At 37.9% G+C, this 27,099-nt stretch overlaps 2 protein-coding genes across 3 annotated transcripts in view; one reads left to right on the top strand and one right to left on the bottom strand.

The window, feature by feature from the left end:
* The window catches only part of wcy (WW domain-containing adapter protein with coiled-coil wacky), a 91,317-nt gene extending 76,967 nt beyond the window's left edge, over positions 1-14,350 (top strand). For both annotated transcript variants that reach the window (XM_089095454.1, XM_089095456.1), the window contains exon 8: positions 8,536-14,350. In XM_089095454.1, the coding sequence (XP_088951580.1) occupies positions 8,536-8,605 (70 nt within the window). In that variant the 3' untranslated portion in view covers positions 8,606-14,350. The remainder of the gene's footprint in view (positions 1-8,535) is intronic.
* Positions 14,351-17,588: 3,238 nt separating this feature from the next.
* On the bottom strand, positions 17,589-18,221 carry LOC148947810 (uncharacterized). Its single transcript, XM_089096019.1, has one exon. The coding sequence runs from the start codon at positions 18,219-18,221 to the stop codon at positions 17,589-17,591; it is 633 nt and encodes a 210-aa protein (XP_088952145.1).
* Between the last annotated feature and the right edge of the window lie 8,878 nt (positions 18,222-27,099).

Raw genomic sequence — 27,099 nt, 5'->3', positions numbered from 1 at the left:
TTGTGAGCATGGGGGCAGAAAAGTGTGTTTTCGTAAAAGCGCACTAATGTGATTCTAGATGGAAAGGCTGTGCTGCAAAAACACTTTCTCAATAGTTAAATAAATCGAATAGAAAATTTAAATTGCCGAAACTGTTTTAGTTTTTGGTTATTGACATTATTTGCAACGCCTAATTTTTTTTTTTTTTTTTAAGGTTCGTGTGAACTTCGTCAGGGCGTTAATTTCGATGGGGATTTGATCGAATCAATGCCACAAAGGAATACTTGTGCCATACACTCTCCATATGAGATCGAAAGTTTGTTTAAAGTCTATGAAAAGGTGGTAGATGTTGCGGCCAAGTTCGCTGTTCTTTTTCGTGATCTGCCGGGCAGAGAATATATGATCAATTGTTGATCTATTAGGTCAGAAGCCGGCTTGGTATTCAGAAATGGCCATTGAAGAAATGGCTCGTATACGCCCGAGCATGACTCTTGTGAGGATTTTTGCGGCTTGGCTAGTAAGACTTATTGGGCGGTAGTTGTAGCAGACAGCTTTAGAGCCTTTCTTATATAGGGGGACTATCATCGCTTCGCATCAGGGTGAGGAGAAGTGACCTTTTCCCCAAGCAGCTGTGGAAATTTTGTGGTAAAGGTCAAGGAGTGGTTCACAGTCTATTTTCAGGAGTTCAGGCTGCTTTGTTTGGTTTCAGGTCTCTGATAGCTGCTTCTGTTTCAGAGCGAAAATGGGGAAGACTTTGGTCTGTAGAGGTTACGGGAAAGCTGTCGAGAATTGTCGCAGTCAGCTTTAGAGCCTTTTGTATGTAGGGGGACTATCGTCTCTTCGCACCAGGGTGAAAGGAAGTGACCTTTTTCCCAAGCAGCTGTGGCAATGTTGTGGTAAAGGTCAAGGAGTGGTTCACAGTCTATTTTCAGGAGTTCAGGCTGCTTTGTTTGGTTTCAGGTCTCTTGATAGCTGCTTCTGTTTCAGAGCGAAAATGAGGAAGACTTTGGTCTGTAGAGGTTACGGGGAACCTGTCGAGAATTGTCGCAGTCAGCTTTAGAGCCTTTTGTATGTAGGGGGACTATCGTCGCTTCGCACCAGGGGGAGTTCGGGCTGCTTTGTTTGTTTTCAGGTCTCTGATAGCTGCTTCTATTTCAGAGCGAATATGGGTCTGTAGATGTTACGGGGAAGCTGTCGAGAATTGTTGGGTCTGGATTTATGACTAAGTTCAGTTTATTTTTAAAACAGTTTTTCCATCGAAAGCGGATTCCATCTGTGGATTGTATTTCGTTTCCTTGTTCGTCAAGAAGGGAACACATCTTGATGTCCTTCTTATTAGCTAATTCCCGCGCTCTTTTATACATGAAGTGGGGGTCTCCTTTCTTGAGGGCTGATTCACATTGATCGCATTTTTCTTCAATGAAAGTGCGGTGAGCACGTCGGATGACCTTCTCCACATCCCGTTTGAGTTGCTTGTATTAGTCTCTACTCTTCCTGTATTGCTTGTTCGTGAGTTGGCCCTTTTCGTCCCAGAGAGAGATGATCTCGTCTGTTTTCCAAGGTTTTCGATTATTTTTTTGGGTATCCATTGTAGAATGAGCGACATTACTTATGATGTTTGTGCTGTTAGTCACCAGGTTGTCCGTATCTTCCTTGAACAGGATAGGGGGAGAGCTCGACGTGAGCTCCGAAATTTTTTCGGGTAGAGTCGTGATGTGAGTCATACGTGTGTTCTAGTCTTTCAGGAGATCCACTCGGTATTTGGGGGTTTTCTCAGATACCTTTGATGCTGGCTTAAATCTGCTTTTGAACCTAGACATGACAAGCGAGTGGACGATGTCAAAGTTGCCACCAGCTAGCGTACCGGTGTTTAGGACGGACGTTTTCCAACGCCTAGACACGAGGATGTAGTCTATTAAGTTTTTCCATCCGGTGAGGTCCAGGATGTAGTACAGACAATGTCTCTGCTTGAACAGTGTGTTTGTAATGACTAAATCACTGTCTCTGCAGAATTCCATAAGGCGTTCTCCTCTTCTCTTCATTTGTCCATGGCCAAATTTGTTCATTACATCTTCGTGTCCTGTTTAGTTGTTTCCAGCGATGGCTTTGAAGTCGCCAATGAAAAGGATTATGTCTTTTTTAGGGACAGAATCAACTAGACTTTGAAGCTGAAAATAGAAGTTTTCAGACTCTTCGTCGTCTCTTCTGGAATCCGGAGCGTATACTTGGATAATTGTGAGGTTGGTAGGCGAACCTTTCAAGCGGATCATGGTGAGCCTTTCCGAGAGGGGGGTGATAGTGATTAGGGATTTTCTGGCCTTATTAAACAGTAGGAAACATACACCTTGTTAATTTTTGCCATCTTTACAACCCAAGAGTAGAAGGGTGACATCTCCGTGTTTCTCTTCACCAGTGACTGGAAGATGGGTTTCAGCTAGAGCAATAACATCCCAGCTGTACCATTTTATCTCTCTTAGGAGTAGGTCCATTTTTCCTTGTTTAGCGAGGGTTCTAGTGTTTAGGGTACCTATTGACATAGATATTTTTGGAGAAACAATGGCCTCCAGGGGTGGAGTTGTCAACATAGATATATTCGCGTGATTCACGGTCATCGAGTCGTCGGTTGCCCCGAACACGGTAGCACTGGTTCTCATATTTGATCTCTTATTCATATTCATCAATAAAAGTAAAGAATGGGTTTCTTGACTGGCTTCGGAACAGCGGTAAGCCGCTCTTCTCTTCCCTAGCAGGGGCCGACTGTATTTACTACCGATAGTGCACCTTTTCGGCGTCCTGCAACACCAGCAATTTAACCCAGTGCTGGGGTAAGGATTCTGACTGACGGGACGTATCCATGCGCCGATGGGCCCTGCCCAGTTCACATCAGAGGGGTCTTCCTCCTACTCCTTCCGAATTATGGACCCATCTCCTCCCAGATGAGGGTGCTCCAGCTATGTTTTAACGCTCTCAGAGACTGGGTCCCCCCTTGGTCCGCGCCTCACTTCACAGGACGTACCCTGCATATCTGTAGGGCGTTCCCCTATCCATCACCTCAGGACGCGCTGAGTAGCCTGGGGGAGACCCCTACTGAGAAGTGACTCAGTAGGTACTTATAATATATTTATATTTATTAGTTATAAAATGAAAGTTAAGTAATTATTAATAGGATTAATTAAATGCTGTTTAATGATAATAGAAATGATATTACGAGTGTGAAAACCAATGAAATCTAATGAAAATTATTTAATAATTACGATGGTTAAAATGATAATGATTAACTAATGATAACGGATAATGATAATTAAATAATAACAAATCAAATCATTAAATGACTAATGATATACGTATAGGTTTCATAAGGAATTTAAATTTCAATTTAGGGTCTAGTAATTCCGTTATCCCAACGAAAAAGTAAGATATTGTCGATTAAAATAAATTCTTTGTCTCATTGTTCTTTTCTTTTTTTCCAAAAACAATATTATCTTATTAAGGTTGTTATTATTATTTTTATATTTTATTATTATGTTTTAATTTTTTTAGTATTATATTATTCTTTTTAAATAATTAATTTAAAAGACTTTTTCCACAAAATAAGTTTAAAAAAAACGTAAAGAACTCCATTAAACTAAAAATGAACAAAAATAGAATCAAATAATCTACCAGGCATACAACTACCATCCTCAAATATTTTCTCCTGTCTCCGAATGCTACAAAATTTCCCCTGACCGATATTACCCACTTTAATTCCTCCCTACTAAGCCCCGCATTAAAATACACTTCCTCTCCCCATAGGTCCTTAATACTAGCATACAGAGATAGAGAAGGTGACGAGGATATATTACAATGCCATTTCTGGATCTCCTGATTCCCTAAAACAAACGTAAATTTTTTTGCTACCGCCCCCCTTTCTACCACTAAACCTTTCCCCCCTTCCCCCAGCCTACCTTCTCCACAACTTCTCAAAATATGTTTTACTTGGCTAGCCCAAGAACCTTTCCTCCTATCTCTCAAAGATTCTTGGTAAGCTGCTTTTAGTATCCTCTTCTCTGGGAGGGATAATAATTTTTCCCAATACCTAATGATACCAACTAGCCTTATAACTCTTTCATTCCTCAACTCCAAATCACCCCTTAAAACAACCCATTAAACTTATCACTTAGCCCTATCAATCTCCTAAAAAAACTTAACTGGAACCTCTCTAACTTAGCCCCCTTTCAAACCCCAAATTTCACACCCATAACTAAATACTTGTCTTATCGTACTATCGAAAATCCTCTTCATTAATTTAATATCAATTAGGCCTATCTTTATTAAACTACTTCTTAACACACTCCGTATCGCCCTAAGTCCTCTTCTCTCCATTAAGTCAAGATGACTACTCCACCTTCCATTAGATGTAACTACTACAAATAACAACTCACCGCAGCACCAAACCGCCTGTGACCAACACAGCTACGCACGCTCCTCCTCCATCCCAATCTATTCAAAGCCTCCCTTTTTACACCCTCCCACGAAGTTCCCATTTCCTTTAAATCCTTCTTTATGACGTCCTCCCACCCCAGACGAGGACGACCTGCTGTCCGTTTAGCCCTAGACGGTTGGCCGAAAAGGAAAATCTTCGGCAATCTGTCATCCTTCGTCCACACAACGTGTCCTAGCCATCTCAACCTTTATCAAGGAGGCACACTTGTGCCTCTATAAAGAGGCGACCCACCACAATGTTAAGCGATTTCAGGTCCTAGAGGTCGCAGAGAGACGGCGGTGATCGCATTTTGTAGCCCAAGCTCAAACTAAGAAACTTGCAAAATTTCATTCTCCTCCGACTTTATCTTCATGGGGTAAACTGGGCCGGAAATTTCGACCCTCCCACCACAGCCCCCCGTTAACGTTGTCCGATTGGGTTTAAATTTAGAGGCTAAGCTTTCCTAGGGCTCGGGAGCTTATTCTCGAAATTTCAGCTCAAGCCGAATACTCTTTCCCTGTTTTCAAAAAACAAAATATAGCCACTTAAAATTCATCATCATTTCTTTTTTTTTCTTATTCACGCCTATAGACCAGAGTTGGCAACTGATCCGGATGAATGAGGACTTCTTCGAAGCAGAATTCGACCTGTTAGGGTCTTTTGATATTTTCAGACCGAAAAAATTATCCCCCGAATTTACATTTACGAAAAACCTCGTTTTCCTATAATAGCCCATGTTAATTTTTCCCACCACAACCCCCCTTTAACGTTGTCTGATCGGGCTGAAGTTTAGAGGATAAGCTTTCCTGGGGCCTGGGAGCTTATCCTTGAAATTTCAGCTCAATCTGATCACTCCTTCCCTGTTTTCCAAAAACCAAATATCAAGTTTTGTGGGAATTTGCTTGCGTCGAAAATAGATTCCATTTACTAAAAAACAATTACAATTGTGTCTCTTTAGTCCACCGGTTGATACTCCAGACTGTCAGGCGGAAAACTCGGGTTCGATTCACCGTCAGAGCAAATTTTTTATATACTGAATTTAAACTTTAAAAAAGAAACTCAGTTTCTTTTTTAAATTATTTGAAAAAAATTACGTTTTCTAAAGAGTTAAATAGGCTGAGTTACAAGGTTGACCCTGAAAACGTACAGGGATTAGGAGGCACAGTTGGGGGGCTGTTAAAGAGGCTGAGTCACAAGTTCGAACCTTAAAACGTACAGGGATTAGGAGGCACCCTGTACGACGTGATTTGAGTATTCAGGAAGTAAAAGCCTTAAGACAAGAATGTTCAAGAGCGGGGGGTTTGGGGGGGTGGCAGCCCCCCAACATTTAATCCTGACACCATCACCCAACAGTTAGTCAAGCAATAATAAGTAATAAACTGTACAAAAACGTGCAGAAATAATTTGAAAAAAACTACGTTTTCCAAAGAGTTAAAGAGGCTGAGTTACAAGGTCGAACCTTAAAACGTACAGGGATTAGGAGGCAAGGTTGGGGGGCTGCCGCCCCCAAAACCCCCCGCTTTTGCAACCTTTAAATAAAAAAAAAGTATTTTAAACTGAAAGCAAGGAGCGACATTAAATCTTAAAACGAACAGAAATTACTCAGTATATTAAAGGGGCTGTCCCCTCCTCAACACTTTACTCTTTACACTAAAGTTTTTATTGTTAAAAAAAAAGAGTTGTTAGAAACTTTTTTTTTTATTTAAAGGCTGCGAAAGCGGGGGTTTGGGGGCGGCAGCCCCCCAACTTTGCCTCCTAATCCCTGTACGTTTTTAGGTTCGACCTTGTAACTCAGCCTCTTTAACTCTTTAGAAAACGTAGTTTTTTTCAAATAATTTCATAATAGCCCTAGAGAGCGGTAACCACATTTTTCGTACAGCCTATTGTTTGAAATACGGTCAGTCGGTCGGGTACCCAGAACAATCCTTAAGCAATTTCTCTGGAAAACATCTAGCACATCTTCATCCGCTTCTCGAAGCGCCTATGCTTCAGAGCCATATTTGACTACTGTCATCGCTTTAGCTTCTAATACTCTAATCTTGGTTTGCAGACTTATCTTCCTATTCTTCCAAACTTTTTTAATTGTAAAAAAACACCCTGAGCCTTGGCTATTCTACTTCTGACATCTTCACTGCTCCCACCATCTTTACTAATAATAATACCAAGGTAAGTGAAGCTGCCCACTTGATCAATCTTTTTATTACCCAACGTTATCTTTTCATCTTCACTTATTCCTAACCTTAGTGACATAGTCTTCTTAACATGGTGGTTTGTATTAACCTCAAAAACCGTGTTATATGATATTTTTAGTTATTTTGAATAAAAGGACTGTCTCAAAATATCCATTGGATATATCTCAGGAAAACACGACGTTTTTGTGTGTGTGTGTGTGGGGGGGGGGGGGGTAGCTACGCTCTGATCGCTTTGACTTTTAAAAAGGGGCACTAGAGCTTATGATTCTAGTGCAATTCAGTTCAAATAAAACAACTAAATATAATCAGAAACTGCTTTTTTCATCCAATGAGTCCCCTCCAATGCATATGCGACCACCCTTTTTATAAGAACCTTATATGCCCCAAGGGCATAACTTACAACCCTTTTCCCGAGAGCTGTAGGGGGGGGGGTGTCTTCCTCACATACATAATTTCCAAAACCTTCAACTACGATGAATAAAATTTTTATCTCCAAATTTTGATTGAAGGTGTTGAGGCAAATGATGAGCGTGGAGGGGGGGGGGGACTATTCGCTCTCATTTCACTTTGACTCTTAAAGAAGGGCACTATAACTTCCACTTTCAAAATAAATAAGCCCCAGCTGAGGTTTTTACGACCACCCATTCCATAAAAACCTTATATGCTCTTATTAAAACAACCTGCAACTCTATCCCCAGGGTGCTGGGGGCTTGTGTCATCCCTAAAGGCATTATTATATGTTCTTTTGACTATTTTGAAAAAAATCGCTATCTCATAATTTCAATCTGATGCGTTTGGTGAAAGGAGGTGTTGTAGGAGGGGGAGGGAGGGGCTAAATGTTCACTATCACTTTCGACGCTTAAAAAGGAACTAGAACTTCCAATTTTCCACCAAATGATCCTCTTCTAAACTTAAACAACCATCCCTTCCATAACAACCTTAAATACCCTTTGGGCATAACTTACGACCCTTGCCCCTAATCTTTGGGTTTGTTTCAACCCCAGAAGCCTTGTTATATGATATTTAGACTATTCTGAATAGAATGGCTATCTTTAAATTTCTATTGGATGCATTTCGGGACAATACGACGTGTGTATGTGGAGGGGGGTTATTTGCGCTCCGATCGCTTTTGACCATTAATAAGGCACTAGCCCTCTCAATTCCCAATTGAATGAACCCTTTCTGAAGTTTCTACGACAATGCTTTCTGTAAAAAACCTTATATGTCCCCAGGGTATAACTTATAACCTTTGTCCTGAGGGCTGTGGGGCGTTTGTCATCATCAAAGACATAATATTCGGACCTTTCAACTACGTAGAACAAAATGGCTTTCTCAAAATTTCGATTAGATGTGTTTGGGGAAAGGGTGGGCGTGAGAGGGAGGTTAGTTGCCCTCCAATCACTTTCGGCTATTAAAAAGGGCATTAGCTCTTTCAACTTCCAATCGAATGGGCCCTTTTTGAAGTCTCTACGATCACCTTTTCTATATAAACCTTAAATGCCCCCAGGGCATAAATTACAACCCTTGCCCTGAGGGCTCTGGGAGGGGGGAGTTGTCATCCTCAAAGACCTAATTTCCGGACTTGTCAACTACGTTGAACAAAAGGTCTATCTAAAGAATTTGATTTGAATATGTTAGGGGAAATGGTGGGTGTATGAAGGAGGTTAGTTGCCCTCCAATCACTTTTGACTATTAAAAAGTGCATTGGCCCTTTCTATTTCCAATCGAATGAGCCCTTTTCGAAGTTTTTACGATAACTCCTTCGATACGAAGTGCCCGGGTCTAAATCAAAAAAAAATTAGTACATTGTGCCAATATCGTTCTTTACTTAGGCAGCGCTAAATTTATCCATTTTTATGTATTTTATTATTATTATGTTTTATTAAATTATTTGTTTTTCAGGTTATTATTTTTACGGCAGCAGATTAAGGAATTAGATGGAATGAAATCATTGTCATTTTCGTTTACATAGATAAATTATCGACTTTCTACTTTTTTCGGTTTTTGTTTGCCTCCTTCCATAAGAAAGGCGTTTGATAAGCTATTCCAAAAGACGGTAGTGATTTATAAATATAGTGAATTTTCCTACATTTTTTTTCTCTGCACGGTTTTTGTTGTGCACAGAGTGACGTGATTTGATTGGTCAGTATGTGTTTTGTCATCCTGCTTTGTCCTTGAAATTGACCAATAGGATTTTGAGAAGAGTTTAATCACTGCCCGGATTGGTCACTGAGAATATAATGGGATGAGTGAATGGATCTTTCAAACTTAAGGCTAAGTGACGACAGAAAGTGAATAAATAGTACTGGTAATAAATTAGCTTCGTTTGTTTTTTTTTTTTTTCTTTTTCTTTTTTTTTTTTTTTTTTTGTATTATCTGGGTACTGGAATGATTGGAACAGTGACAAAATGATTCATTATTTATCGTTTTTTATTGTTTTTGTTTGTATTAATTTCTCATTCTAAACCTCAAGAATATAATGTTCCCTTGTAATTGATACGGGGTGAGTTAATTGTATTTTTAATTTAAGGGCTAAAGGTGACAGAAAATAAGCAGACAGAGTAATGAATTAGCTTTGATTCATCTCTTTCTTTTCTTCTTATTATTGTTATTATCTGGATACTGGAATGAATTTAATTGTGACAAAAACCGATGCATTATTAATAATTAAAAAAAAAAAAAAATCTCGTTCAAACCCTCATGGAAATAGTTTTTTTTGTAACATATATAGGTTGAATTTTCTATGAAATTTGAGGCTGAATGATGACAGAAAGTGAATAGACCATGGTAAAAAAAAAAAAAAGGTTTGATTCAAGGGGCTATGTAATGAATTTAATTGTGACCAAACGATAGATTTTTAATCCTATTGTGATGATAATGCTTAGATTCTATCGTATGTTTAACTTTAGGTATAAAAAGAATGGCTCCATTTATTTCTTGTTTTTGTAATGTTTAGATGCGGCTACAAATTTGATTGGGCTAATTTGAATTAGAAGTTCATTTGTCTTTTTTTAAGACAGTCTTCGATTTAAAACTATCCTGAATCAATTTTTAATAATGAATGATAAAACTAGTGTCTTTAAAAAACTAGTTTCTCCTTATGTCACCCCATAAAGACAAGCGGATGTCAATAGCATAAAGCGATGAAGCAGACGTCAATGATCTATCCTAATTTCTTCAATATTTTTTTGTGAGTTTTTCAGAAGCCCAATCCATGTTTTAACTACCCTGTTTAAAATTAGTGAGATTTTAAAATTAAAACATTAGATTAAATAATAGATATGTATGGTCCTATGGAATTTTCCTAAAAATAAGTATTAATCTCCGAAAACACTGTAATATTGATTTAAAAGATCCCCCTCTAGCTTGTAAAAATTGGGGGCTAACAATTCACTTCGTTTAGTTTCAACTCAAATCCCCTGCCTCACACCTCCTTCCTTCCAGCGCCTGACAGAAATATTGGCCCCCGTTGATGCTCCACTAAAGCTCGTAATGTAAACTAGCGATTTATCTTCTTTGACTCTGTTTATAGTTGTTTGATTTGGCTTTTGAACGGGTCGTGTACACCTAAAAATACTCGTTTGTTAATACGATTGAAGGGGAATACCCATGCCCAAGGTCGCGGTATTTGGTCTGCTAGTTTGTGCGTTTTGTCACAGTTGGTTTGTTTACTTTATCCAGAAATTTCCCTTTTTTCTTGTATTTTATGACGCTCATCCAATTGAAAAATATTTGTCCGCCCAAAATTTTGAGATGACAATCTAAAACTCTTAGCCTAGCTAGTAGTCAGAACTCCTTTTTTCTATATCAGGATGTGCTGACTGCGGTAATTAAATTGGCGTTATTTTTCATTACATAATTAATTGACAGTAATTAAATAGGCGTTACTTTACTGCTTCAATTGTCCCTGAATTGTTTGGATTTTACCCGAACATCCCCGACAGAAAATTGGGATCTAAAAAATCTTCGTCAAAATTAATGTTAGTAGATGCAAGAATGTTAGCACGGAATATTAATCACTAGTTTTAGTCTTGTGTTAATTTCTAGGGAGGTTTCAGAGAATTTTATTCTATTTTGGATAAATTTGAGCCCCTCCCTCCAAAAACATCCAGGGATAATGGAAGCAGTGCATACAATTTAAAGGGAAGCATGTCTTAAAAAAACCGTTATTTCTCCGATTTAACCGTCGATATTGGTGACGGAAATGAGTTTTGTGTTAGGATAGAGGATCGAATGGCAAACCAAACGGGATATTTTTTTTCCTGGCTGTCTCTTTATGGGCCTTTGCCATCTAGCATTACATTTTTTCCCAACATAATGGTATCTGTATCTAATTATTGTAAACAACAAAAACAGTAGATCTTTATATCCTTAAATATAAGAATAATTTTAATATCTTTTGTCCTTTGAATCTTTGAAGTTTTTTTTTTCGTCAAGCTTACAAGATATGGCAAGATTAAATTGAATATCAATAGGTTCAGTTCCCCGTTATTACTGTGAGAAAATGAAGTGAGACATGATACTAGCCACATTCATAAACTAATGGGGTTTGAGCCGGGGTCTCCCTTTCTTGAAATGTGCCGCAAAGAAAAGCAGACGTTTTCAAAAAATATAAAATGTCTAGATCAGTGGCGTCGTTTAGGGGTGGCAAGGGTGGGGGGCGCAGTCGCCCCCCCACCAATAAGTTAGAGAGAGAAAATATTATATAGCCCATGTCCCTTGACTCTCTGGTTATGGACCTTTTTGCCCCCTCAATAAAAATGCTGGAGCTACGCCCCTCGACTAGATATTTTAAGAAGCAAAACAGATGCTGTTAAGTGAGTCGAACCAGTGTGCTTTGTCTAACAGTTGTAATAAATCTTTGTTTTACAAAGTATGTCACGTGACGCCTTTTTAATTACTACAGCCGATCTATAGTCAGGTCGGTTTGTTAGTCGTAGAAGAATATAATACGATTTATTTTTAAGATGCTTTCAAGGAGCATAAATGCCTATTTAGCACTTGAGAGCCAAGATGGAATAGATCTAAATAGAGAATTAAGAACATTGGTCAAAAGTTGAACTTAAAATATAGAGATATCAAACAAATTTATGTATAAACCATAATCAAAAAGAAAAAAATAGAAAAAAAAACAACTAAGAAAATCAAATTAAAAATTGTTAGTATAATTTAAATAAAGACTTATTTAAAAGCTGTTAATTAAACATTAGCCTCTAAAACGTTAGACGCATAAGTTTATGTCTATTTCAACTACCAATTCGGGCTGAAGATTTAAGCTTTTAATTTGTTTGGTTTCGATAAACACTATGCCCGTCATTTTTTAATAAATGTGTAATTTTACATATTTATATTCTTTTTTTTTAGAAATCATCGAAGGACTTTTCTTTTTTGTAAAGTTTACATGCAAAAGTCCAGTCTATATGCCCCATTGAGCATACCCTAAAGCTGTTTATTTATTTCTTGAGAAAGAAATTGTCCATTATTTTTGGTCAAACATATAATTTCAGAAATTCTGTCACAAGTGTTGACTTCTCGTTTCTTAGACAGTGTTATTTGCAAATCTTGTAAACACTATTAGTTTTTTCCGATAGACTTTTCCACAAATTCTAATTTGTAATTGGAATTAACGACGACCTTCAAGAAAAAGCAGAAGAGGATGAAATAATTTAGAAGTCAATTTATAAAGATAGAAAATTATGCTAAAATGATTTTTTGTATTGAACGCGATTTTTACGACAAGAGCAACCTTACAAAAATAATGCGCTTAGATTTTGGTAAGTTCCTCCGGTATATGTCATTTTGTGTATTCCTTTTTTGTGGAAAACGCCATCTAAAATAAGAATTTGTGAAACAGGCTATGATAAACTCTAGACGAGATCATGGCCATTCAGTGGTGGATACAGAATTGGGGAGGAAGGGGTCAGTTAACTCGAATTGTATGATTGATTTGTATAAACATAGGTAAAAGTGGCACTAAATTAAGCTGCATCCAGCGAAGGGGGATGAGTCTACCCAGTTTAATAATGCTTCATCACTGCAAATAACAGTTCCTTATCTTTTCTCAGGACAACAATTTTTTTTTTTTTTTATTATTTTTTTCAATTTTTTTTATACAAATTGTAGGTAAGGCTTCTTACGTGATTATAACTTTTTTTTTGTCTAAAACTTTCCTTGTTGATCATCGTCTTGTGCTGCCATGCGGGTCATTTCCTATTAATTCCCTTTTTCCTCGTTACTTTCTACGTAACTTTAATTGTTAAACCATTTTTAACCATTGAATCATGTCATTTATTTGTAAGACTCAAAATTGCGGTCTTTTTTCAATGAATTTTTAACTTTCTTGTCATCATCTTCTATAAAGTGTAAAATTTTACTCTAAATATTTTGTAATCATTGATGATGATGAAGAAATGGGATGGGATAGGCTCATATAATTCAACCTCCAAATGGCGCTGTTCTCGTTTAGGGTAAACTATGGGTGCTTCGTATAACTGGGATATTCTCGATCTGGCAAAACTTGGTTTAAATCTCTTGCCCAAATTATGAGAAGTTTTTAATTGTGCTTTCTATTTTTGTTTCTTACTCTGTGATTTTTCTTTGTTATGGTTTGTATTTTAGTTCAAGCGCATTTGACTTCGGTTACGGTAATTCAAAATGCATTGTGTTACAAGTCTTGTGCTTGTACCTGTATCTGTATCTAATTAATTGTTATCTATTGTTATCTTGGCGTTATTTTTCATTACATAATTAATTGACAGTAATTAAATAGGCGTTACTTTACTGCTTCAATTGTCCCTGAATTGTTTGGATTTTACCCGAACATCCCCGACAGAAAATTGGGATCTAAAAAATCTTCGTCAAAATTTATGTTAGTAGATGCAAGAATGTTAGCACGTTGATTTTTCGGAAAACCGAGATGTTTTTCGGAAGGGCAAAGAACTTTTTTTTTTTTTTTTTCTGCTTTTGCTATCACTAAGGACTAGTGGTTTGTTTAAACAAGAGTATCTTTTTAAGCATCCAAAATACGGTAAAAATAAACTAATGAAAGAGACAAAAAGGGCATGATTTAAATAAAACAGTGGAACAAAAGAAAAAAAACTTTAAATACTAAAAATTTGAATATTTCGACTCCGCGTCCGGGAGGCTTTATCAACGGGAAAAAAAGTTAAATCATCTAAAGGAAAAGACAATAGAAGAAAATAAATCAATAAAACTCATATCTTAATAACTTCCAAAATACTTCAAAACTGTAGTGTCTGAATAATCACAGAAAAGACAAACGAATGTCTGTAGTACATTAGATATGTCTCCTCTATAAATTCAGATTGGCAATGAGATCTAGTTAAAATAAAGCACTATAAAAATAATTCTGATACCAAAATGCTTATTTGCTAAGTGATTAAATCAATGACGAAGAAAACTAAAACTTTTAAATATCTAAATGAGGTAGGAAAAAATCAACCTAATTAATCAATAGAACTTGCCTATTTTGAGGGGGCCCGCAAATCCAAGTTCTGTAAAAAGAAGCATAACGCTAATGAATTACCGCAGCCAACGTTTACTTTTTCTAAAAAAAGAAAATATCGTTTTTTTTCTGTCCTGTATTGGCTGAAAGTTTAGTATTGGTAGAAAGAGTTCTTTTATTATGAAATAATCGAGTCCATTTTTTTGTCGTCTGTCTTGTTTTTGAAGTTAAGATTAAATAGCCATGTCGAAATTCTAGTTTTTACTTTATTCTCATTTATACACAGGCAATTGTTACTTGAACAATTACAATTTTCTGTACCCGACTATTCTTAACCAAACCGTCCTTGGACTATATGTCGGATAGGAACTGACAAACTGGAAGGTGGTGGTAAAAGATTTACCGAAGTTGCGTTGAAAGGGTTTACGACTTTCATTAGACTTTTAAATTTTGAAGCTAATACAAATAAAAGTGCTGGTAAAGTAGTAAAGAAGTCTGCAAGGAGGAATAAGAGAGCATACATCGAGAACCTGGCCACAGAAGCCGAAAGAGCTACAGGTTGTTGAGACAGTAGAACTGTGTACATGTTAATAAAAAAAGATAGTAGACGCCCGAACAGACATCTGTCAATTTGTTGAAGACGTAAATGATCAGCTTCTGACCATTCAAGAAGAAGTGATAGAACGGTGGAGACAACATTTCGCTGGTGTTCTCAACCAACCTAACCTCCAAGAATCCCTTGACATCACAGATATGCCACTGTTTAATCTTAACTCAGGTCAAATTCTTTACGATAAAGTGGATATTACTCGTAAGTCCTCAAAGAATGGGAGAGCAACTGGCCATGGTGAATTTCCACCTGAACTAATTAAATTTGGCAGAAAGGCTATCGAATTGGAAGTGAAGTTCTCTGCCAAATAACGTTAAATAAAATTCAAAGACAAGTAGATTATGCACTAAGATACGAACAACATGGTGTTTGGCCAAATTGATCGTGTTGCGACTTTCAGCCTTCGGGTACTGCTTGAAGAATAAAATGAATGACAAGTACAGATCATCTTGGTTTTCATAGACTTTCTGAAAGCTTTTGATTGAGTCCATCGTGCACCAATGTGTAAATTTTTTTAGTTTTATGAATCCCTGAAAAAGTTACAGAGATAATCAAAGCCCTGTACGAAGGTCAATTATGTGCACTACAGATTGAAAAATTTGCTGACAGGCGGAATTGTTTGCTGTTGAATCTGGTATGAGGCAAGGATGCCTTCTATCCCCAATCTTATTTACTATAACCATAGACTTCGTTTTGAGATATTGCAACTTCTGTGATGGAGTACAGTTAAACCCTCGGAGACAACTCTATGACTGCGACTTTGCCGATGACATAGCCCTTGCTACTCATTTCACAGAAGATATCCAACGGAATATTACGGAGCTAGCTTCAAAAGCCTCTAAACAGACCTGCAGATCAATGTGAGAAAGATCAAGGCAGTGTCAAACGGCGTTGTCACTTCGCTAGCTGCAGACCTTAAACTCGGGAAAATATAAATAGAAGAAGTCAACGAATTCAAGAATCTAGGTAGTGCACCTAGGGTCTTTCAGTGAAATAGCGTTTGGAGATAAGTCCTCCTAAATGGTGTTTTTGGAGATGGTGATTCCGATGCCGCAGTTTTCATTCAGACTGACGAGATTTTGACGGAGTTCGAGGCTATTTTTCGAAATACCTCTTTTTTTACGAACTTAGATTATTCAGTTAATCATTAGGTTTAACCGAAATAATAGGTTTAACCTGTTACTATGGGCTAGAGTTTGTTCTTTATTAGGTTGCAACCCTGATTTTCAAACAGTTCGTGGTAACGAATTTTCCGAAAGATAAGGACAACAAACTGCAAGTGAAGAGCGAGCCTTATCAATGGAAATTGGAAGTCTAAAAAAAGAAATTTGATATAAAAAAGGAGTTATCGAAGGTAAATTCAAATAATTGTTATTTCCTCTTTCTCTCCAACAAGTTTCCGTAAAATTGAACCCTTTCTTGAAAATATACAAAGAGATTTTTTTAGCTTGAATTGAAGATTGAGAAAGTATTTGTGAAAGAATCCGTAGGTAAGTTTGTATCTGATTCAAGGACAGACAAGAACGTAATCATATTTTTTGTCAACAAGGGTGGCTAAGCCATCATTGTTTTGTTTAACTTACCCCCCCCCCTCGATTCCAGGCCAGTCTACTAAAAGTTAACACATATTAAACGATTTTATTATCAAACGCCTTAGACGGTCATGTCGATCAGCGGCAGTTCTTGTCATAATAAAATATAAGGCACTAAACATATAAAAATCACAACCATAGCCATCGTCAGGCAAATTTATACGTTGACTCGAAATATCACAAGCAGTTTCAAACTAAAACCTAAGACATTGAAATATCCAGCTATCTGTAGAAAACAGCAAAAAAAGGAACTGCAAGTTCAAAATAAAGAAAAAAAAATAAAAAAACAAAACGAATAAAAAGAATAATGAACTAAAGCAAATAAATATGTAGAATTATTGACGAGTGAGCCAGTATTAAAAAACGAGGGAACAAAACTACTGGCATAGCGCGTACGCCGTGCTGATACCGGCTGAATTTTTTGTACCGATTGAGCTACTTGACGCGGGAGCAGTTGGTACGAAGGAAGATACTCGGGGGGGGGGGGGGGGATTTCACGAAGCCGCTGATTTGCCAAAATACCGACGCCAAATTTAAAACACAATTCATCACGACATGTCGAAAGAGTTGTAAGGGAAAATGCTTAAAAGGGAGCAATAAGGGACTTCGGGAGATTTAGACACTACCGGAAGAGCTCTGTATTGGATGCTTTCCAGGTGGTCTGAAGTCAGGCCGTAATGCCAAACGGGACATGCATATTCTACCAGCGGTCCGACAAATGCAAGAAAAATACACAATAGGTGGGGGGGGGACACCATGACGAAAAAGGAGTTTTAAAGAATGGATACTTAGGTTTGCCCATTTGATAATTTCCTGTGTGTTTTCCTACTTCAGCTCATGTATGAGATATATTCCTAAGAGTTTATATCCATGATGCTGCAACCTGAAACATTCTGTAAAGCAAGGCATGAGTTGACCCTCAGAAAAAAGTTAATACGAGTGTTTTTTCACGATTGACGATCTCTTTGCCCTCCTCAGATTGGCGTGATAAACTCGCCATTATTCTGTCTGCCTCGCTTGAAATACTTTTCATCCAGCTCCAGTATGTATAAATCATCAACGAACTTAAAGCAATCTGACTTTTCATTTGCCAACTCATTTACCGTAACCAAAAAAAGTAGAGGGCCTAAAATTGTTCCCTGGGGAACTCCACAGTAGACTGGCTGGGGATGAGAATAGGCTGATTAATGCTTAGTTTTTTTACTCCTACCTGAAAGAAAAATTTGCAATTATTCTTACCAAATATGCGTCAACACTAAAAATTTGTCAATAGCTTGCGGAAAAGGGTTTAATGGCAGATCAAATCGAATGCTTTCTTTAGGTCAATCGTGATAAGGTTGACCCAGCGTTCCAGTTTATCTAGATGCTGTGAAATCTTATTAAGCAAACTAACTAAGAAATGGTTTGTCGAACTTTCTGGAATATTACCAAATTGCTGAGGGTCTATTTTATGCAGAATAATAGTTTCCAGCCACCCAGCGATGAAACTTTCATATATCTTGCTGAAAATAGGTGTCATCGTAATAGGCCGCACACCAGTAAAATCACAGGGGGCTTCCTTTTTGGGGATAGGGGTTACAAATCCCCTTTTCCAATTGTGTGTATACTGGCCTGACATTGTATACTGGCCTGTATTGAATATTAAAGTTAACGGAGCACTCACAAATTCAGGAAAAGCCTTAATGAGGTCAACAGGAATATCGAGTGGTGTAATACTGGTCCTCTTCAGTTTCATCAATTTGAGGTGAACTTGGGATTCTGTGATAATTGGGAAATCCATAAAATCTGGAGATGGATGCGGAAAATCCTCCGAGTTTAGTGGTGGAAGTGGCTGAACAATCGCTGCCAGGTGAGTGTTTAGGCGATCTGCGGTTTCTTTGTCCGGCTCGTCATAGCCAAAATCCAGTCCAGTCTGCGTCATTTGCTATATCCTTTTGCACCACTGTCCAGGCTTAGAATCCAATAAATGATATACTTCTTTATGGTAATACATTGCCGCTGCCTGGCGGGTCATTCCTCTTATTTTATTCTTCAAGGTAGTTGCTTCTTTGTGTTTTTTTTTCCGAAAAACTGTCTCATTTTACTGCTTAGTGCTTTGATTTCTTTTGTAACATATGGATGATCTGCTGAAAAACGTTTGTTAACTTTTTCAGGAAAATAGAAATGGTACTTGCCGAGAAGTTTTTTTGAAAAGTAGTGGCCATTTCATCAGTATTAGCCGTAGAAATTATGCCGTCCCAGTTTTCAGTCCTGAGCCAATTGCCGAAACCAAACAATCCGCCATTTGTGATTGGCCGACTTGTACTTGTTTCTGTAGTGTACGTGACCCGGACTTTGCTTGTAATGGGGAAAATATGTTACTAAGTGGGACGGTGTGGCTTGTTGTCGAAATGCGGGAGGCTGATATTTTAGGAAGCATAGATCTAAGGTTTGGGGGACGGAGTGAAGGGGAGAGCTCGAACGGGAACCGAAGAGATATGCCAATCCCGTCTGACCCGTGGTGACCGCAAACAAGGGATTCAGTGACGCGATGTCGCTATTGAAAGAGGTTATCGTGGGCACGATTGGGGTGAAAGGAGCTGAAAAGACGGGTTTCTTTGGCTCAGCTGTTGGCCCCCTTGTCTCGACAAGTTTTTTGTCGACAAGTTTTTTGCCAAAACTTGTCTCGACAAGTTTTTTGGCAGCGGCTCGGGTCTAGGATTATTGCTTGAAGCATTGCTCCAATAAACAATCTGGTTATGACTTGGAATACTATAATCGAATACTAGATCACGATTAAAACTATTGAAAAGAAACAAACGGTCAAAATACTGAAAAGGCACTGAACGATTAAGGCGACGTTTTAAATTACTAACACTATGAGCGAAACTGCAAAACTTGTTGACGCAAGCCATTATAGGGCAAAGATCAACATGATCGACATTGAAAGTTGTTGCTTTGCACTTGTTCAGTTTGTATTTTCGGCATGTGTGTAGGAATTTACAGTTCTCTGTTTTGTTGCAGAAACCTCCTTCGAAATACTTGCACACTTCATTCACGCGAGAATTTTATTGTTGATTTGGTTGTTTATTCTCACCAGTAACATTTTTGCTTTCGGGAATAAACGGACATTGTTCACCGTGTTTGCATACGCCAGTTGTCATAAAAAAGAAACACTTTCTTAGTTTATCATCTTTCCGTAATTCCTAGTCCTTGGGCAATTTTCACGACAACGTCACGACTTTTTTGGAATGGTTCTAAGTTCAGAGCGTCGATTTCAGCCTCTTTCATCGACAGGGATCGGTCTTGAGATTCAAGTTTTACTTCCATGCTTTGAATCTTTTTTTTCAAGTTGCAGGATCAAATTTGTCTTTTGAGAGGCAACTCTCACAACTATTGGGACAATTATGAGGGGATGGGTTCTCCAAAGGTGGGGAAAACATTGTTGAGATTAACGACAGAGTGTGCTGGAGTATCAGCCTCAGGGTATTCAGTTACAACAGCCATAACACATGAGCTGCATTTCCAGTTGGGGTTTTCTTGCCGTAATACTGGTGTGGTTCCAGCACAGGGGGGATGGAACCATAAAAGACTTTTCGAGCACTGATTGGTCACACCTTTCCCACACGGCCTCTCACATCCAGGGCAGATATATATAGCTCTGGCCCGTATACAACAACTAATAAATAAGTCCCAAGTCAACCTCCTTCCCAATGAGGGTGTTAATCGATGTCCCGATTCTGAAACTATTTGCAATAAAAGTCCATAGAGAAATCAAATAACTAAACAATTCAAGTTCAAGTCCGATTATGAAAAGTCCATAGGAAATCACAATTGAGTCTTACTAAAAAAAGAGAACATATGGATCCTGCAGGACCCTTTAAGTAGTTTATGTGCGAGGGGCTTAGCCTTCATTTCCAAACTAAAGTGTTTTGGGAATGTACCTAGCCACTTGAGGCTCCAGAAAGTTCGCATTGATGTTCAGCACGACACTTACCGCCCAAACTTGAAATAGTGTTCTAGGTTATAGTATCATCCCTATGTTTGGGTGCTTCCACTATGCTTGGGTGCTATGTTTGGGTGCTTCCACAGTGCTTCCACTATGTCGGATTTTCGGCTTCTGTTGAAAAAAATAATCGTGTCAGACTTCGGAATTTTGTCAGATTTTCAGAAGAAAACAGATATTTGTCCGATTTTTCATTGTTCTAGATTTTTTTTTTTTTTTTTTTTTTTTTTTTTTGACTAGAGAGGGAAAAAGAAAATTACTAGTTTAAGAAAGGCGAAAATTTTAAAAAATGTGTAGGTGTGTCTTTCCGCTGCTGCCAATTTGGGATCTAATCTTACGAAGTCTAAGGTGAGACTTTTTGCCTTTATAAGTTTAGAAAAGAAAGATCAAATAACTTGGCTTTGGATCGTCAACAAAGCACAAGAGAGCTAGCTGCTGTGGCCACTCACAGGTTAAAAAGGTTGAAAAATGTGAAAAAAATAGTCCACCAAAAAAGTCAGCAATTTGGGTCTGGGCTCACTAAAATTGCAAGATTTACTATTTCATTCCAGCAATAATCTTTCATAATTTCATGCAAGATGTGTTACAGTAAAGTAGCAAAAATGTATATAGAATAGTTTTATTTAAACAAGCAATCATAGTATAGAATAAAAGTTCCAACTAAACGGCGGTATTAGCTTACAACGTATTAATTGCAGGAAGTACCGTCATGTCGGACGCCTCGTCATCTTCTGAAACTGACATTCAAAATCTTAGTGGTGAAGAAAAGCGAAAGAGAATGGAAGAGAAAAGAAGGCCCTTCCCGTGACAGAAGGCGTAGAGGAAAAAGGGCAAATTTAGGCACAGCTGGCTGCAAGTCCCTGAATTTAAAGAGTGGCTTGCTAAGGACAAATCTTCTGATGAAAAGGCGTTCTGTTCTTTTTGCAGTCAGTCCTGGTTCTATGGCTGGTCCAAACTCCGAAAACATGGAAAGAGTGCAAAGCACAGTGAAAATATAAATAAACTAGCGACTTCGAGGAAGCTTACCACAAGAATTGATAATCTCCTTACCACAGACAAAAACCGAGAAGAAAGTCTAAAAGCCAAGTTTGCTGCTTGCATTGTCGATAATCTTTCTTAGTCATTTATAGAAGCTCTTGTACCTTTTATGAAAAGTCTGTCACACAAGGATGCTGTAGTAAAATCAGTCTGGGCAAGGTAAATGTGACAAATGTGATCAGAGAGGCTTTAGGACCACACTATAATGAAATTTTGTGTGATCAATTGAGAATGACGCCTTTTTCTCTCATTATTGATGAAATAACTGACGTGACTGTCAAAAAAACAGCTTGATGTTGCAGTTTTGTTTTGCAATAAGGAGTTCGGAACACAAGTGGACCTCCTTGATATGGTTAAGTGTTGTGATGGAAAAGCGGAAACCATTTTCAACCTTATTTGCGATGTTTTTCAAGATAAAGATATACCTACAGAGAACTGGGTTGGATTCTGTGCGGACACGTGTAATACTATGTTTGGGTGTGATAACACGGTTGTGAGCAGAATCAAAGAAAAATTTCCATCTGTGATATGTGTCAAGTGCAGCAGTCATTCAATTTATTTAGTCGCTTCTTATACTTGCAAACAGTTCCCAAAGCAATTGGAAGATCTGTGTCGCACGGTATATAATCACTGCAGCATGAGTGCCAAAAGACGCTCTGAGTTTGAATTGCATCAGAAGTTTACGGACACCCCAGTCCTGAATGTGCTTGCCCCAAGTCAGTCACGGTGGCTGTCTCTGAATCTATCTTTGGATGTGCGTGGAAGGACTATTGCATAATTGGGATGCGCTTAGTAGCTACTTTCAGGGAGTAGCAGCAGAGGATCCAACTCGGGTAAATGTCTGGGCATCGCAAGCCCTAAAGAGTCTACTGCTTGGAATTCAACTTGATTTCCAGTTCTGTGTACTGGAGCTGTTTACAGATTTTAATCTTCTTTTCCAAAGTGAAAATTTTTTGTTTCACAAAATAAAAGTAGAGGTGGAGATACTTCTGATAAAACTGAAAATGAATTTCATGAAGACTAGCTACATTAGATCAACCTCGCCATTGTAAGACTGGCTACATTAGATAAACCTCGACATTATATCTCGACCCTGACAAAGCAAGTGAATACCTTCCAGCTGAAGGTGTGTACTTGGGGATGGCAGCTCACAAGTCTCTTCAAACCTTGCAGTCAAACCCGAGTACAAAAGCAGATGAAATTCATCTATGAATGTGCTCGTAAGTAATATATGGAGGCGGTGAAGCAAATCAAGCAGCGATTCTCATCTGGGGACGAAATGTTTACGTTGTACAAAATCCTAGACCCTACGAAGGCTTATGACACAGGTGCAATTGATCTTCTGGAAAAGATTCTACAGAGATATACTTCACCGTCGTGAGATGGGAGAAAGATAGTAGAAGAATGACAGAATTTACTGCTTTTTGATCTTCCAAATGTGGCAGATGTCTGTGATTTTTGGCGTCACGTGGCTTCTATAAAAGCAACAAATTCTACTCAGAAATTCTCTAGCATAGTTGGCACTGTCCAGTACCTTCTGGCCTTTCCATTTTCGAACGTTGTTGTGGAGCGGTTCTTTTCAACCTTGAAAGATGTTAAAACAGATTATAGAAACTCGCTCAAAAGAATGTACCTTCAATAAAGAATGCACCTTATATTCTAAAAATTGTATTTATCCTTTTTAACCAGTACTACCAACCCTCAGTCCTTCTCCCCCCCCCCGAAATTTATCGCAGAGTTCGCCCCTACCCGGCAGCGTAGGAATTTGCTTGATAATTCCACTAGCAAATGTTAGTATAAATTCGTCACTAGATCATGGAGCAAAATAGCTAATATGATTGTTATTGGCACATTTTTCTTGTTTAGACGGTGAAAATAGGCTTTATATTTCTAATTATTTCTCTTTGTAAATCGACTGTTGTGTAACAATGAAACATATTTCCATTGTTACGAAATTAATTTTCGCCAAAAAAACGAAGTTAATTATCAAATAAATTTATAAAGTGCAAGCCAGTTTACAGAGTGGTGGCGTCAATTTGGGGGCTTCCCATAGGGGTTGTTTTTGTCAACCCTCCCCTTCTAGATTTTAAAAATACCTCTTTTAGTATTCTCATTAAAAATTAAAAGAAAAATGTCACGCTAGATTTTCAAAAGCACATTTTGTCCCCTACCCCCTTCCCCCACATTTCCGTATGTTGACACCACTGTTACTAACTAGGAATTTCTGCAAAATCTAACGCCAAGGTTAATCTGCGAAAAAAAATCGAACACGGGATATTTCAACCCATTTAAGCGACACAAGTGGCAAAAATGTGTTACTAAATTTTGTGTAGTGCTATATGTGCATGTAAACATTTTGCAGTAAATTGCCCATAATTTTCAAGGATATTTTCACGTTTATAGTTCAAAAAAAGAAAATATGAACCTCGTCACTTCTGCTTGCTCTATACTGAGCACGAACTTGCATAAAAACACAAAATTACTGTCATTTTGAGAAAGTGTCGCAGAAGTTTTAATATTTAATTAAAAGTATTTCGTCATACCTGGCTCGTGAAATTGGAAGAGAAAATGTAGCATGATTCGCATGCAAATTTCCGTCTTATTCGGTGCGAGTCAAGCGTAAAAGACAGATTTAGCGAGAAAATCGGAAGTCAAAATTCCGTTTGAATCACATACCAAAGTTCTTTGAATTCAGTTAGACCGGGGCTTTATATGAATTATGGGACATTAGCTTTTACGCAACTAAACGGTAATTTGTAGCTGCGTAACCCAAGAAGTATTAAGATTTGATCTGGAAAATCAAAACCAATTTGGCTATTTATATTGCTTTTGCCAATTGACCTTAAACGTTAAGCTAATTCGTGAACGTTAGGTATATGTGACATTAGCGAAACTTGACTAATAATTGAAGAAAAAAAACGTGGCCACCTACGCAACATGTAGGAATTCAAAATGTGCGAAAAAGCTCGTAATAAATATCTATGTCGGTAACTTTAGAGAAAACTCGTTTTTGAAAAATCCCTTCATTGGTATATATTAGTACACCAATGATTTAAAATCAGATATCGAGCGCACCAGCTTAGATTATAGACAATTAGGCTTGTGAAGTTGTGATCTTTATGTCGGATCCCGTCGGACTGAAAAACATTTTTTTCGCTCTCTTAATTAAAAGTTTTACCTGCCATCATATTTTCATTAGATTTAACCTTAATTTTTGTTAGGCATGTAGATAAAGATGAATATCAGCTCTAAATTTTTTTAATTCTTGTATTTTGAGAAACTTTGGAAACGGTTTTTTTCACCAAAATGACTTATTGAATTTTGGAGAAATTATGCATATTGTTTTCAGAAATGTCACAGTTTAACAGAAAATTACATATTTTGAGGGTCGTAATGACGAATTTGAGACCAGATATTTGGCGACCTAGATCATAAATTATGTGGATGGGGAGTACATTTCGGGATTTGAAGTTGTGTGGGTGGGTATATATAGGGTTCTAGGCGTGTACTCCCCCTTCGGAAAACATCCCTCCCCCCGAGGAAAATAGGGTTTTCTAAATTTGAGAATTTTATTTGAATTGTGTTTTTTTTTAGTTTTGTTGAGAAGTGCTAAGGAAAGTGAAAAAGAGGAATTTACACACCAAGTATCTTGTATCAAGTATCCAAGTATCTTGAAAATTTAGGGGAAAAAAACGCAATTCAATTTTTGTTTAAAAGACTTCCATATGAAGTTCTGCAATTTTTGGCATTAGAGGGTGTCAAATTAAAAAGAAAGAAGAATAAAAAAGGGGAAAAAAATGTAGGTGAAAAATCATCGAAATTAAGCTAAAAACATATGGCACCAAAAGTTTAAGAAGGTTTAGCTTTCCTTTGAAAGCATAGTTGGCTTTGGGAACCAAGAAATTCTTACTGATTAAGATTTTTACGGACGAAAGCGTTGTCAAATTCTGCGAGTTAGTTTTACTTATCTTCCAACTGTAAAACTACCACAAATCACCATTAATAAATAAATGAAACCCAAAACAAACAGAAATTACAATAGATAACCTAACCAAACTCAAAACGAGCAACAATTAACAGTAGTAGGGCTGACATCTCCCATGCCTTCTCAAGACCAGAACATAATTTGCACTTTACTAAAACAAACAAATAACCATGTATTGTCACTTTAATATTCATATACTGTTTTGAGAAGGCATGGGGAACAGTCTGACTCCGTTATTTATTGTAATTTCTGTTTGTTTTGGGTTTAATTTATTTATGTGTGGTGATTTGTGGTAGTTTTACGCTTGGAAAATTTTTGAAACGGAATGTTTGTAGGGATGACCCTAGTACTCTGATCAGTACATAATTCGGTTATCAAAAGAATGTATCTCCGAAAAGGAGTCCATATATGGGCATAGACTCCCTAGGGGAAATGGATTTCCGAGAAATTGATTTGTTGGTGTTCGTCCAGGAGAATTGTCTCCGGGCGAAGTTTGCACATGCGCTTTCAAGGTCAATTGATTTGTTGGTGTTCGTCCGGGAGAATTGTCTCCGGGCGAAGTTTGCACATGCGCATTGACGATGGGGAAGAGATATATTGATCTTAGAGATGAAGAGATTAACGCGGGAAAGGGTTTCCTAGGAATTTCAAATGTGACAGCGCAGGGATGCCAAAACAAAAGGAACACGCAGAAATTACGTTTAGGGATTATTTGGGCGAAACCGTTTTGAGACATTTTAGAAGATGATTTGGGCGAAACAGTTAGAGACATTTTAAAAGATGATTTTAGAAGATGATTTAGAAAAGGATTTGAGGGTGAAACTCTGTGGTCGTTATAATACACGAGTTCTATTTGAACAGTGTTGTGAGGTCCTCTACCCCAACCCCAAAGGGCCCCGACCCCCTACCCCAACCCCGAAGGAACCCCCGGCCCCCAAAGGCCCCCGAGCCCCAAAAGGGCCCCGGGCCTCCAAAGAGCCCCCGGGCCCCCCAAAGGCCTCCGGACCCCCAAAGGGCTCCCGGGGTCCCCAAAGAGCCCCCAGGGCCTCCCACCCAACTTTTTTGCCCCCCCCCCATTTTTTAACACTTTTTAATTTGCGCATTTTGAGACACAAAAGGGCCCCATCCCCCCAACTTTTGACTCCCCCTCCCACCATTAGTGTTTTGTCATGGTTTACCTTGTCACAGTTACATTCTCTTAATTTTTCAAAGTTCATTTTGAATTTCTTTCGTTGAAATGCAAGAGTTGGAATATTTCAGTAGTGTTTTGTCATGGTGGTTTACCTTGTCACAGTTACATTTTCTTGATTTTTCAAAGTTCCTTTTGAATTTCTTTCATTGAAATGCAAGTTGGAATATTTCAGTTGTGTTTTGTTGTGGTTTACCTTGTCACAGTTACATTTTCTTGATTTTTCAAAGTTCATTTTGAATTTCTTTCATTGAAATGTAAGAGTTGGAATATTTCAGTAGCGTTTTGTCGTGGTTTACCTTGTCACAGTTACATTCTCTTGATTTTTCCAAGTTCATTTTGAATTTATTTCGTTGAAATGCAAGAGTTGGAATATTTCAGTAGTGTTTTGTCGTGGTTTACCTTCTCACAGTTACATTCTCGTGATTTTTCAAAGTTCAGTTTGAATTTCTTTCATTGAAATGCAAGAGTTGGTATATTTCAGTAGTGTTTTTTCGTGGTTTACCTTGTCACAGTTACATTCTCTCGATTTTTGAAAGTTCATTTTGAATTTCTTTCATTGAAATGTAAGAGTTGGATTATTTCAGTAGTGTTTCGTCGTG

This window comes from Artemia sp. Qi Xiang Cuo, chromosome 10, assembly GCF_049724085.1.
Source record: "Artemia sp. Qi Xiang Cuo chromosome 10, ASM4972408v1, whole genome shotgun sequence".
NCBI classification, from domain to species: Eukaryota; Metazoa; Arthropoda; class Branchiopoda; order Anostraca; family Artemiidae; genus Artemia; species Artemia sp. Qi Xiang Cuo.
Note: the sequence above shows the minus strand (reverse complement) of the source record. Positions and strands in the feature narration are given on the sequence as shown.